At 36.0% G+C, this 13967-nt stretch overlaps 1 protein-coding gene across 5 annotated transcripts in view; it reads left to right on the top strand.

Moving 5' to 3' along the window:
- Positions 1–13967, top strand: part of NCKAP1 (NCK associated protein 1) — a 57328-nt gene that overhangs the window by 11340 nt on the left and 32021 nt on the right. For 3 of the 5 annotated variants that reach the window (XM_064433727.1, XM_064433723.1, XM_064433725.1), the window contains 6 exons: positions 530–640; positions 10149–10241; positions 10443–10499; positions 11499–11641; positions 11728–11818; positions 13823–13960. In XM_064433727.1, coding sequence (XP_064289797.1) covers positions 530–640; positions 10149–10241; positions 10443–10499; positions 11499–11641; positions 11728–11818; positions 13823–13960 — 633 coding nt within the window. The remainder of the gene's footprint in view (positions 1–529; positions 641–10148; positions 10242–10442; positions 10500–11498; positions 11642–11727; positions 11819–13822; positions 13961–13967) is intronic. The other 2 variants (XM_064433728.1, XM_064433726.1) reach the window with 1 other exon arrangement.

The following is a 13967-nucleotide window of genomic DNA, read 5'->3' as shown; positions in this document are numbered from 1 at the left end:
AAATATTGGTGGTTTGATTGTGGGATAATATTGTCTTACATTTACAAGTGGAAAAAAATTAAATGCAGATTGGTGGTGGGGTGTTTAGTTTTGTTTCACAAAGGATAGTTTAATCATTTAATGTGCCCAGCACTGTCCTCCACAGATGATGACATGATCGAGTTCTCTAACAGTTTGTTAACTCCAGATGAATACAATACTACCTCAAACCAGGAATAGCATTAAAAGGAAACATTTTTTTTTTCTCCTTCTTTTAGGACTGAGTTTTTTCCCTCACTGCTGTTCTGCACTAACTGCTTTGATACTTCCATGCATCTTTTTCAGTAGAAGAGCATCTCTGTACTGTTTCCCATTGCATATTTCAGCTGTGACAGTCCCTGCACTTTGCCTTTCATTTTATCACCTGCTCACTAAAAGCAAACAAACGAAAAGAGGAATCTTTCTAGTTTGTCTTCAGATTTGCAACTTTCACTTAGCTTTACATGGATGATTGTGTTTCTACTTCATTTTGTATTGTATTTTTTTATAGGCATGTGGTGACCCCAAAGCCAAACCATCCTATCTTATTGACAAAAACCTGGAATCTGCTGTCAAATTCATAGTCAGGAAGTTTCCAGCAGTAGAAACACGCAACAACAACGTAAGTAATCAAATGGCTGTATAATTATTTTTCTCACTACCCTTTCAGCACAATCTGAGAGGTTTACATTTTCTTATAAAGCATCTGATGCTGACAGTTGCAGTTGGAATATAGTTGTTGATTCAAATGTCTGGCAGGATACTTGAGAAGGAACTATCATCTTTAAGGAGAGAATATTTTACTGTAATTCTGGATGGCTTTTGTTAGGATAGGACTCTTTCTGGTTTTCTTTTTGCCTGCTCTCTTCTATGCCATTTCAAAGAATTGTCAATGGGAAGAAATCCTTGGAAAAATAATGCCTTACTTTAACAGGAGAAAGTCCTGGTGATTAGACTGATTGCAGAAGATGAAAGTTGCATAACTTTATTTGTGATGTGTCCTAACCAGCAGATCAGTAAAAAACACCTGTCTGCAAAGTGGGAAGAAGTGTTTGTGTTTACAGGTACCCTTGCCTATGGAGTCAGTCCCTGTGGGAGTAAAGAATGCTTTAGTACATAAGGAGAAACATTGTGAAGTACAAAATTATGGAAATAAAATTGTTTCCTCCTCATATAGTGAGTTCATTTGCAGAAGTAAATTGTGTTTTACCTTTGAGTGGCTCAGTATTGCTGAACTTGACTTTGAAGCCTTTTTTTGGTAATTGTTAGGCTAGAGGCAGGCATTTTGGCAGGTGATGTACACTTGTTTCCCTGTTTTAATTTGAAAGACAGGGGCCCTTAAGTTGTTTGTTTTACCTGCTTACATTTCTTTCCCAAGGTGGAAAGTGGAGGTAGGTGTTGGGTTTGCATGTTCCCTGCATGCAAATGCCTGCCTGTGTGTTTGGGAGGTTTAGGCTTGCTTTAAGCATTCAGGTTTCTGCAGAATGATAGAGGTGATAGCACTGAGAAGAATTAGTTTCTTTTACATTGCCATCTCAAATTTGTATGTAATGTCTCCAATAATACCAATGGAGAAAAACCCAAAGAAACCAGAAGAAAATTTTACCTTATGGAGGAAACAATTTCATTAATGTGCTTTTTTTCCTGCAGTGTGCTTTTTCACTTTAAAATTTGTACATGCTTTGCACTATTTAATATTGCTCATCTCTCTATTGAATTTGATTGTTAGTAACAAATATAGAAATTCTGTATCAAATTAATGTAAAAACAGTAAATCTGTTAAACCACGTTTGGTAAATGCTTCTGTATTCTCTAAGCTTGGGTGGCAGATCAACTATTAAAAGATAATGTACAAAGAATTTACTTAATGCAGCTGCATGTGTGCTTTAAATGTCTTCCAGCTGTTGATTATGAATTTGGAGCTTACCTAATGATAGATATTTAAGGATTTGTTGCTGTGAAGTTTATGGAAAGAGATCAAAGAAAACTTGCTATGTTTTGACAATCCCAGTTTCTAAAATAGGACACACTCACAATGTTTTGTCATTGCTGTGTGTTTATTTACTATGAGCCAGCCAGGCCTGTGTTTATTAAACAGAGTTGACAAAAGCCTACTCTCCTTATGGATGAGCACTCTTTAAAGCAGCATTTTGAGCTCTAGCAATAGGCAGCTGGGGTGTCTGTCCTGCAGTCAGAGCTGATGGCATTTCACTTTATTTTTTGCAGATGTTTCCCATAGAGTGTTGTAACTCCCAAAAAAAATAAGGGTGATCAGAGATTTAAAAGGGCAAGAAGCTAATTGGAACAGAGACACATTGGTTAAAGAAATACCACAAAGGATTTCTGCAGTAGAAATAGCTAAGAAATCATAAGTTGTGTTTGTTCCTTGCAGTGAAAATTCCAGGACACCCTTTCAGAGAGGGGTTTTGGGTTTTGTATGTTTGAGTGCAACAGTTGCCCCTGCCTAGCACTGTGTACCTGTGCTTTCAGCATGTCAGTAGGTGATGGTGCTGAACAAGCTTGCATTCAGTTTTAGAGAATAGGTAGTGCCAGCTTTTTTGATTTTTTTTAACCCATTTTAGATGTTGTTTTTTTCTCAGGTATTGTCATCTACAGTGTTTTATTTGATTGAAGAGTATGAGCAGTGTTTGATGTAATCAAATTATCTTGAACAGCATGAATTTTCATTCTGTTAAAACAAGTAATTCTGTTAGATTTGTTCCTGGTATCTTTTACATGTTTATCCATGGAAAACCGAGTTCCTGGTTTGTTCCTCCTTCAGTGTTTGACGTGCTGAGTCATCAGAGCAATGTCTGACAGTTGCTGGTTTTCAGTATTGTACTGAAAGTTTGTGGACTGTTCAAACAGGGAAGTAGCTGATGAATCCTTGCTGATCAGGCTGGAAAACTAAATGGAGTAGTTCATCTTCCAAAGGATTAATTATAGATACCTCTGCACCTTATCAGTTCATAACTCCCCCATTGTTCAAGGGCAGGCCCTGTCATGTCTTACACCTGCACTTTCTTTTCCAATAACCATTGTGAATCACAGTCTTGAAATTGAGCAGTTTGAAGACATGGCTCTTGAAACTGCTAATGAAATAGGCCACCAGGGTGGTATTGCTGCACACTGTATGAAATAACCTGCAAAGGAAGGAATAAGCAAAAATATAATATAAACAAAAATTTGAAGGATTCAGAAAGTGAGAAACAAACAAGATAGATAGAGTCCTGTTTGAAAGGCAAGTTTCTTCTGTGTTTGGGGGAGCTTTACTCTTTATAATTATTTTTAATTGACTAAAGCTTTGTTTTGAAAAAGCCTTCTAAGCTGCAGATGGCTTCCAAAAACTTTTTAGCACCATTGTTCTTGGTCAGGTGAGTGATCTGATTGTGCTTGTATTTACTCAGTAGCATTTATTGTTACTGAATTTCCTGGCCTAACTTCAGAAAGGAAGTTCCAAAGTAAAGGATGCAGAAGCAGCCTGATTTTTCTGATGGCTCTTTAGACTTCATCTTCTTATAAGGGGATACATGTGAGGTTCTTGTCACAGTGAACTCAAAAAAAATGTTGTAGGACCTAAAAGTTACTCTGTTCTCAGTCAGTGCTAATACTTAATGCCTTTTAAAACCAGAATAAAATACTTCACAATGGGGAACAGGAGATGCAGAGAGAAGGACAGAAATTTTTTTTAGTTTGTGAGTAGGATTTGATAAATCTGCTGCCTGCGTAGGTAAAGCTCCATGTATTTGTGTGATGAAGTTGTAGCCCCCCTTCTGCTTTCCCAAACATCACATACAACAAGTAGTGAGAATATCTGTCTTCTCTCTTGAACATATCTTGGTTTGTTTCTCAGCAATTTCCTTGTAGAAAAACTTACATTTTTACATCTCTCTTGGAAAAAACTGATTTTCAGTCATTGCTTAGCACAAAGCAGACCCATGAAGCAATGAAGCATCATTTTGAAGTTTCTAAGTGTATGGTTAGTGAGGGAAAGATCTGTTTTCCAGGTAAAGCTAGTCTTCATCATCCAGTAGGTATGTTCTCAGTGTCCATATCAATTCCATTTGTGTTTTGTATTGACTAATTTTCTGCTGTATTGTGTCTGTGGGGACTGGAAATAAGATCACTTAGGAGCAGAGGACAAACAGGGTGAGCATTTCCAGTCTACCTGTGTTAGGATCTATAGTTTTGAATTCACTCTATTTTTTTGAATTTTTGACTTTTCCCTTTTAGATCCCAGTGTGTGTTTGGTTTGCCTCCTGTGTCTTTCACAGTTTCACTTCACAACAAGCTGGTTACATATCAAATTAGATGGATGTGGGAGAGGTGGTGTGGGCACAGAGTGTCTGCACCTCCTTGGCTAAAGCTTATTAGAAGTCATTAATGCATGCTTTTATTAAATGCCTTCTTCTATTAAAAAAACTAAAACTCACACTTTACAACCAGTCTTGATTTTTCATTTGTGATAAGTGCTTCCAGTAATTAGTCTTTTTCAGAACACTTAATACAAATAATAACCTGATTTTCAAAAAGTTTTTTCTTTCGACCCTGCAAGTGCTACAGGTCATCAAGGAAAATGTTATTTGTTTGCTTGTTTCTAATGAAGCATTTAGTGCTGTAATTTTCATAGCACTAGTGAAGATAATTTAGAAACTGTTATCTCTGCAAAAGTGACTTTGGAGTCTCAGCTCTGCTGCCTCATGTATTGGTAATCCCTTTTCACTAGTCATTTATTTTTGAGGAAATTATATGGTCATTAAAGCTGTCACAGCTGTTTTCTTAAGTCTAACTTCAATTATCCCCATATTCAGGAAATGGTAATATTTTTCTCCACCTTTCTGGAGTGTTTGATCTCTTGCATGGAAGACTTTACTTTCCAGATAACTTCCAGCTTGCTTAAGCAAAAAAACCCCAACTCCCCAAATTCCACCATAAAAATTAAGTGGCCTTTTCTATAAAGAATAAAACCTTTTCCAGGTAAGGGGTGCCATGCACAGCTGTTTTTTCACCTCTGTTCTTGCTCAGGGAGCTGATAGTGGTAAAGAAATAAATTTTCCAGAAGTCACTGAGGCAGCAGTTTAGGTTATGGATGTTTTCCCTGCATGAGTGAAGTCAGATGATGAGCAATTATTATCTGTTCAGCTTTCTATGAACAGTTAAGATGTTTTACACTTGAGAATAGAATATGTTAATGATAGTTTATTTCACAAGAAAATGCAAAACATCTACAAGTAATAAAGTTTTATCTACATTTTTTTACTAAAAAGTCATTCAAAATTGAAATTTTTCAGCCTTGTTTTGATATTACCATGCTTACTCTGCTGGTTTTGTATGCAGCAGTGTGTCTGATGTCTTCAGTTGTTACAGGTGTAAGACTGACTTAAAATGAAGTATCCTATATAACAGAATATAGTATATGAAATTTTTTGTCTAACAGTCGTTTGTGAGTGAGCATTTTTTTCATAGCAATTTTAAGAGGTCATGTGAAATCCTGAAATCTCTTCAAAATGTTTCACCAAACAGAATTCTCATAATGTAACATATTTTTTCGAAGTAGTAAGTGCTGTCAGCTGCAAAGTTTATTTTCTTGGTTTGACCTTTGGCTGGGCCTGAATTAGAATAGAATAGCATCCAAATAGTGCATTTTTAATCATTATTTGTAATAAGTCACTGTAGAACCCTGCTGTAAGTCATGTAAATCCATACAAGTCACTTGCCAAGGTAAATCACCTTGCTTGCTCGTTGCTTCATAGTCTGCAATACCTGCAGAGGAGTGAATGTGTGTAACACTTTACCCTCTCCTTCATCCATAAAACTCTTTGCTTTAATGATTGACAGTTTAAGAACTTGGCCCTTAAAACCAAGAAAACAAACAAAAAATATCCCACTGAGATGGCATTCAAAAAATCGTATGAATTGCAGAACTATTGCAAAAATTATAGATGAAGGTGCGAGAATGGGGAAATTTTCTTACAGCTGAGAGGTAGAGCAGTTTTTAAAGAGAAGCCTCCCTGCTCCAGTTGTCTGCCCTTATTAATTCCCTGGGAATACTAACAGTTATGGAGCACCACAGGTGGCTATTTCCTTTTCAAAACAGTTAACTCAGTGCTAGAAACTCAAAAACAGACTAAAATGGATCTTGTAGGTAGACACACATTAGTTAGTAAACATGTTAAATATTGTATTTTATCTTTTTATATGCAGCACAGTACTTCAGAAACTGCTTTTAATTTGAAGTAAGAAAACCAAGGACACATCCATCATTGTAGAGTTAATTTACAGAATTTAAAACTATTTTTTTCATTTTATTAGATGTTTCTATCTTTCCCTGCTGTTCTGCTATGGATTTTGCAGACACAGAACTTTGTTCAAATTAATTGAGTTTTTCAAATGTTCATCTAAAGCCCTATAGGTGACAAGCATAGTGAGTATAACAAATGACAGTAAGAATACTGACAGTGATGATTTATCTCTCTCTCCAGAAATGTAACAGTCAGAATTTATAATACTGCTTTTTGAGGCTTATATTCATTCCAGCTGGTAAGATTGAGTTGGTGGTATTTTTGGTGAGGACATAGTAATATCTGTGGTGTTGTATTGTAGAAAAAAAATACAAGTGTTTAATGATCAGACTTGCAGGAAAAATATCACACTGATACAAGAAGCAGAAAATTTGCCTTCATACTGTCTATTTCCAGATCATGAAATAAGACATGTATTCACATGCTGCTGCTACCAGTCAAATAAACATGATAAAAATTGCAGGACTAGGTGTATTAAATTGGTATTTATTCACATGATTAGTACACCAGGGTTGCATCATTTCTCCCTTGTCTGAGCCATTCATATAAGCTTTAAGTGAGGCTGTCTTGCATTTTCCAATTTTTTTCTTCTCTTAATGTACTTTACTATAAAGAAGGAAAGGCACAAGTTCAAGATCAGTTCCTTCTGTAGGTACTGTATTCACAAAGTGCTTCACTGTTTCTTATTTATAAATAATATTCAAACATGATCAGAGAGGTGGTATTTTGTTAACAGTCAAAATAAATAATCTCAGGTTAATTATTTGAGAGTTTTTTTTTTTATTTTGCCATATTATGCTGAAATTTCTACAGGTTTTCATAGATCTTAAATCTCATTCACCTCATTCAACAGAAATACTGTTGGTATAATTTGTACTTGAAATTCACTAAGAAGAAGTAAACTACTTACAGCTAGCCAGTCTGCAAGGCATAGTCAGCTATAGTTAAAATAATGCTTTGATATTTAAAGAGTTATTTCTTCAGTATATTTTAGCATATACCTACTTTTGTTGATATTGGAAAATTTCAATAATGAATTGCAGGCTAAGGGAAAAAACCTCAAACCAAAAGCAAATCAATATAGCACCAGCAACTGATAAACAGATGCTGGAGAATTAGTAATGGAAAGTTTTAATGCTGTGGTTGTGCAAAGAGTTACACCCACATTCTTGAATGACAAAAAAGCAAATAAACATCCAAGACACTGCATGCTTGTAAGCTGTTCTTCTAAACATCACTGATCAGGCTGAGCTCTATAAATTGGGCTATTTGCCCTGTACTGATATAATGGTTTATATATTGTTTCATTTTGGCACTACTATTTAAAATAAAAGTTTACTGACCCCTTTGCCACTCAGCATTCAAAGAACGATCATCTCAACTCTCTAGGAAAGTTTTAGCATCACTTACGTGTAAATATTTCTGTGAACATAGGTAACAAGATAAGAATGCACAGCAGTGATTCCATAATCCTTAGTTGAGTGTGGCAAATACCTCCTTATAATCTGTACAGCTTCACAGAGTTTCTGAAAATCTATTAATTCTTTTGTGATCATAGTTCCCAGCACCATCTCCCTTTTTGCCATATCTCCCCATTTCATGTATTATGGCTTGAAATTGAATGTGCTGCAGGAATGCCCATTCAGTTGCTGTTTGTTATACTAAAAATAGGTGTAGTTACAGCAACCTGTAATCTTGAGAGTCTCCTTTAGCATTGCACCTTGCTTACTATGATTTAGGATTGCAGTGGAAAAAATGTTGTTAAGGGGGTGTGCAGTGGTAGTGAGTGCTGGTTTTGTTTTTTCTTTGCACTAGAAATAATCTTACTTGTGGATCACACCTGTCATCCCTTCCTGAAAATCCTTGAAAGATCTTTTCAGATTCATCTGGGTCACACTTGTATTGGCTATACAGAAAAAAACCCTCTATTTCTGCTTGGTCTTCTACAAACTGGCAAGAAATGCTTGAAGTGCTAAGACCAGGGTGCAGAATTAAAACCACGCCTCTTAATTGAATTTTCATTGTGTAAGAACTGTTGATAGATGGAGCAGTCCTGAAAGTAGAAAGCAGATTTTCCTCTGGAGTGGCTCCAGGTGTGGGCAGGAGCTGGTCTGAAGGTGTGCTGGAGCTGCACAGACATCCTGGAGCTCTGGAGTCTGTGTGATGATGCTGCATGCTTCATTTTCCGAGCTCAAGGAAGTTGAAGTTAAAGCTGTATGCTGGAAAAAGTATAGCTTTAATCCTCATGCTGAGGATCAAAATACAAGTTTTGGGCTTTGAAAAGAGGTTTTTGTATGGCAGCAGATTAAATGGGAATAACCTTTTTCCCGGTGCATGAGATTTATCAGGACAAGTTACAAAATAAACACATGTACTTGCACCTCTTTCAATTAAGCTTCAGCTCATGCCTGTGTGGAAGAGACTTAAATAATATATAGGCAGGCATTCAAAGTCCAATCCTTTGCCATGGTTTAAAAGTAGGCAGGAGTATTTTATAATGTAGCCATTCTGATATGCTCTTAACTGTCTATTCCTGTCTTGGCAATAATGAAAGTGTTATGGCTCAAGACTTCTAAAACATCATCACCTCTAAAAATTTAGAGGAGAGAAGCAAAACTTATTTTACATATGACACCTAGTTGTGATCCAGGCAATTTGTTTTATGAATTCAGAGGAATTTTGATGCTTTACATAAAACAGAGAATACAGAGCACAGCTTTATAAAAAAGAGTGAGCTGAAGAAGCATACTCAGTTCTAACCTCTTAGGAAAACAAACTAATTGATTTGAAGCAATTTTTTAATCTGTCTTATAATTGATTGCTCTTGTTGAGAAAAATATGTTATTTAACTTGATCATCTTTAATTTAAAATCTTGCAGATTTTTGGAGGGCACTTTTTCCTATTGTGACTACTTTAACTCATTTCAATTCCTGTATCAGGAAGGAGATGTAATTTGTAGCTGGATATTGCCAGTTAAATCTTTGGATACTTGCAATGCTGTGAGACTGTCATACATAAACAGAATGGCTGTTCACTAACAGCTGCTTTTTTGTGTTCTCAGTTGTCTAAGTGATCAATCTTATTCCTTCAGAAAATCTTTAAAAATAAATAGTATTCATTGTCTGTTTAAAATATATATAAAAATAAATCCATGTGAATTATTTTACCTTTGTATTCACGTTTGCCTCTTCCATTTTATCCACAAGTGTCTAATGCTAGTGTTTTGCTTCTTTTATGTTTCTTTATTTTGTTGCTTTTGTTTGAATGTATTATTGTGTTTATATGGAACTGGTCAAAGAACCGTTACTGTATTTTATGTTTGTATCTACATTTTATTTTGCATGCTTAACGTGGCTTTGCCTGGATATTCTTTTTGGTAAGTTCAGAATTTAAAAGCATAATGTTTTTCTGTAGTAAAGTTTGTAACCTGCCACCTTATTTTCTTCCACCTCAAGTAACATAATTATTTTGGTTTTGGCATACTGATTTGTGCTCATGTACTGGTCTGCTTTTGCAAATTATACATATGTGATAACATAACACTTCTCCTGACTACCATTTTCATCTCTAGCTGAGCTAAACAATATGACTCTGGTACTAATGTGTACTAATGTAACTTTTATCTTCAAAATGTAGTGGGCAGCTGTTAAAATGATCAGTGCTGAGAACTCTGTGTATTTGACACACACAGAACCTCAGTGTTAGAAAACCATGTTACAGCTTCTTTGCATAGCCTGGTGGCTTCTCTGCGCTTCACAGGTATTACTTTGCAGCAGTCTTCTCAAGAGCTTCTAAGAACAGTGTGCATGTTTATCTTTCTCTTTTAGCAACAGCTTGCTCAGCTCCAGAAAGAAAAATCAGAGATTTTGAAGAACCTGGCATTATACTACTTCACATTCGTTGATGTTATGGAATTTAAGGTAAGGCATTACCAATGTGTAAGTTGTTCTGTCACGTTAGGTTTCTGTAATTTTTACATTAAATAACACTATATAATGAAATAACTGAACTTGAAGCTCTGTTCTTCAAATTAAAAAAAAAAAATGAAGCACCATCACTAATCATAGTAATATGATTTAATGATATCTTTCTAAACTAAAGTTATTCCTTTGTTTTTCAAGGACCATGTCTGTGAGCTGCTAAACACTATTGATGTTTGCCAAGTCTTCTTTGATATTGTAAGTTTCTAGGTTTAAATTTTCAAAAATGTTTATATTCAGAGTCCTGTGGGGAGAAGAACTTGCTTTTGCTAGTCCAAGAAACATCACATCTCCAGTTATAAATGCAATAGAAATAAAAACAACTTAGGGTTCACATTTCTAACTTTTATAATAGAGAGATAGACCTTTCTTAGTAGGCTTTTGATGGACAGTAGTAACACTATTGTTGCCAAACATAAACATTTTTCAGTAATTTTTGATTTATTGCATCTGCAAGTTAATTCCTAGTCATCTGTATGGTTATGCCTTGTGAGACTCACAAGACAAGTCTGTTACTGGTGTCCACCTAAGCTATGTGACGAGGTCACTTTAGGGGTGGACTAAAGCAACTACAAAAGCATCTAAAAGTCTTATATTTAAAACCACCAGCTCTCCCCAAAAAAATCAGCAAAACCCAACAAAAAAACCAAAACAAAACCCACCACCAAACAGAAAAAAAGCCTCCAAAACCATAAAAGAAAGCCTCCAACACCTATTCCTGTTGGTTTCAACTTTCTTAGTGTTCTTAATGTCACCTTATTAGTTTTTGTCATTATTGTAAATTTGGCCAACTTAGTTTCATAATGTGAGAAAGGAGCAGGTGTGTGTTCTGTGGAATGATGTTACAAGGCCAGTGGGATATGTGCTAGTCCTTTACATTGGGATCTTATTAACATACACTTCATAGGCATGGCACTGCTGACTGCTTAGTAAACAAGAAAAGTTTTCCTTTCTAATCTGTGGCACTTGAGCCTGGAAGGATTTATTTGGATGCTTTGCTTTCATGAGTGCAAACAGTTCTGGGAATCTGAATGAGTAAATTAAGGTTATACAGAGTCAGAATCAGAACAAGAACTTTGTTCAAATGACAGCCCATTGTATTTAACAATGCTGAAAGTTGGTGGAAATGTATGGAAAAATGTTTTATGCTTGTTTCTAAAAGTTTTTAAATGGTAATTTACTGGTTTTCATTTCTAGACTGTAAACTTTGATTTAACAAAGAACTACCTAGATTTGATTATAACCTACACAACTCTGATGATACTGCTGTCCCGAATTGAAGAAAGGAAGGCTATCATTGGACTGTATAACTATGCCCATGAAATGACACATGGAGCAAGGTAAAAAATGCATGGTATAAAAGACTTGTATGATGTTAATGATAGGAACAGCTACACCTCAGTGAATTGTTTGTTGTTGCTTTCAGTGACAGAGAATATCCACGCCTTGGCCAGATGATTGTGGATTATGAAAATCCTTTAAAGAAAATGATGGAGGAATTTGTACCTCACAGTAAAGTATGTAACTACTTTTCACAGGCATGCAGTATGCTTAATTGGGAGAAACATAGATAAAAAGTAAATGTGCAAGGGTTTGTTTTGTCAAAGGCCATTTGGTATAAATTTTACATGACATTTGACTGTCTAGGCCTGGGGATTGATATTCTATTAAAAAGCTCAACCTGCAGAAATACAGGAAAGATAAGACCCATCAGTAAGGTGCCATTCTATTCACTAAGGATTAGAAATTAATAAATAATCAGTTGTGGGTCATCTGAAAATAGCTACTTCTGTGTTTTGTGTAGGCTTATAGTTTGAAATTAAAGAGATTCACGGTGTTTCTGTAAAGTTGGTTGTTTTGCTGGATTGCTGTCCTAGATGAATTTGATTTTCTAGTTTGAAATCTGAGGTGCTTTGCTTTGTAGTGTCCTTAAACTGGGAATCCTGCAGATCACCACTGCCTCTTTAACAGCAGCTCCTGTACTCAAAAGCTGACACTGCTGAGTTGCCTTCATTGCATTAAAGGAGCTCAATTCCTTTAGTCCTTTCTGTACAGATGTTTCTAAGTTTCTGTTCTTACAGAACTGTGTTGCAGTTCCATGATGTTTTATCTAGGCTGTATTTCATGTAAGAATGTCTTGGACAAGTTACAGAAGCCTTGCCAAAGTCCAAGTATATCCTGTTTTATCACTTCCCCTGGCACTAGATTTGCTGTTCTGTCAAAGGAAGCTAGATTTCTCTGATCAGGACCGACCAACTATTATAAAGACATTACTTCTAGGTGCTTGCAAATTAGTTGCCTAACAATTACAACTTGCTTTGGAATGTTTGGGAGTACCTTAAGTTAAATTCTAAGTTATTACCTAAAGTTTTTAAGGTTTGGGTTTTTCTTTACCTATTTTGAAGTTTAGGTACTGGTTGTGTTTTCCTTCTCTAGTTGCTTTTCTAGATTTTTCTTAATTTCCTTAAACTTCTCAGTATTGTCGCTAGAAGTTCAGAGCTTTCCAGCTACTTTAAGTACTCTGAAGTGAAATAGTTTCCAGTACTTCTAACTTGCATGTAATCTTATTGGTGTTATACTTTCCACAATTTCTGTCTTGTTAAAACTCACTTAGGATTACTTGTAAATGACATCATTTGCTTTCTGGTGCACATTTTAGCAAAGATGCTTTACTTCTCAGTATTATCTTTGTTTATGCTCTTGTATTTAAATGCATCAGTCCTTTCCATTGACACATGTGTAAAGATGCCTTTCAGTTTGATTTTTGCTCTTGTGCTTGTTCTGTGCTAGAAGGATAAATTGGGGTCAGGGATCTTTTCAGAAACATTCTTGGGTTGCGCTCTCGTGAACTGCACACTGAGGTTGTCATTCTGTAATCCCACTGCTTTGCAGCAAACAGGCAGCTGTTTAGTCCTTTATATCAGCTTCTGCAGATGACTTTGGGTTTTTTGCCTGTGTAACCTCCTCTGCTCTCACACTGCTCAGATCTGGCTCCCTGAGGATTCATTCAAGCACCAGTATAGATACAAAAGTCAGGGAAAAGACTTAGAATACACTTTCCCAGATAAGCCTGATTTGCTGCAAAGATATTCCTGCAGACAGTATCTGCTAAAAACAATTATAGTTTGCTACCATGGGGAAAGACATACTAAAGGAAGTGGCAGGGAAGGGAGTAACACAACAACTGGGATGCTTGAATAATAATTAACAGCTTCCAGTTGTATGTGAGAGGGCTTTTATGCCTTATTTTTTTCCATGTCCTCTAATTCTGAACTCAGATTTTTGTAACTCTGACTAAAATAATAGAAATCAAACTCTGTTGCTTCTTTGCATCCTTCCTCTAGGCTGGAGTAGTCTTTTATATGTTAAATGAGCTAGGTGCAACGGGATTTAACCTTACGTTTAATTTCAAAACTAGTTCACTAAAACGTTTGGATGACTGTTAGTAATAATGCTGAGGAAACAGCTCTGCTGATGAAGCAGTACTGACCATTCAAACTAATCATTAGCCTGCTTTCTAGTCCCTTTCAGATGCTCTGATTTCACTCCAGATGGTCTATCCTCGACGGAATCTCTCAGCTGACCAGTGGAGAAACGCACAACTGCTGAGCCTCATCAGTGCCCCCAGCACAATGCTTAATCCTGCACAGTCTGACACAGTATGGT

Source organism: Passer domesticus, chromosome 10 (genome assembly GCF_036417665.1).
Source record: "Passer domesticus isolate bPasDom1 chromosome 10, bPasDom1.hap1, whole genome shotgun sequence".
In the NCBI taxonomy this organism is placed as follows: domain Eukaryota; kingdom Metazoa; phylum Chordata; class Aves; order Passeriformes; family Passeridae; genus Passer; species Passer domesticus.
The sequence above is the reverse complement of the archived record's forward strand: the minus strand, read 5'-3'. Positions and strand labels throughout refer to the sequence as shown.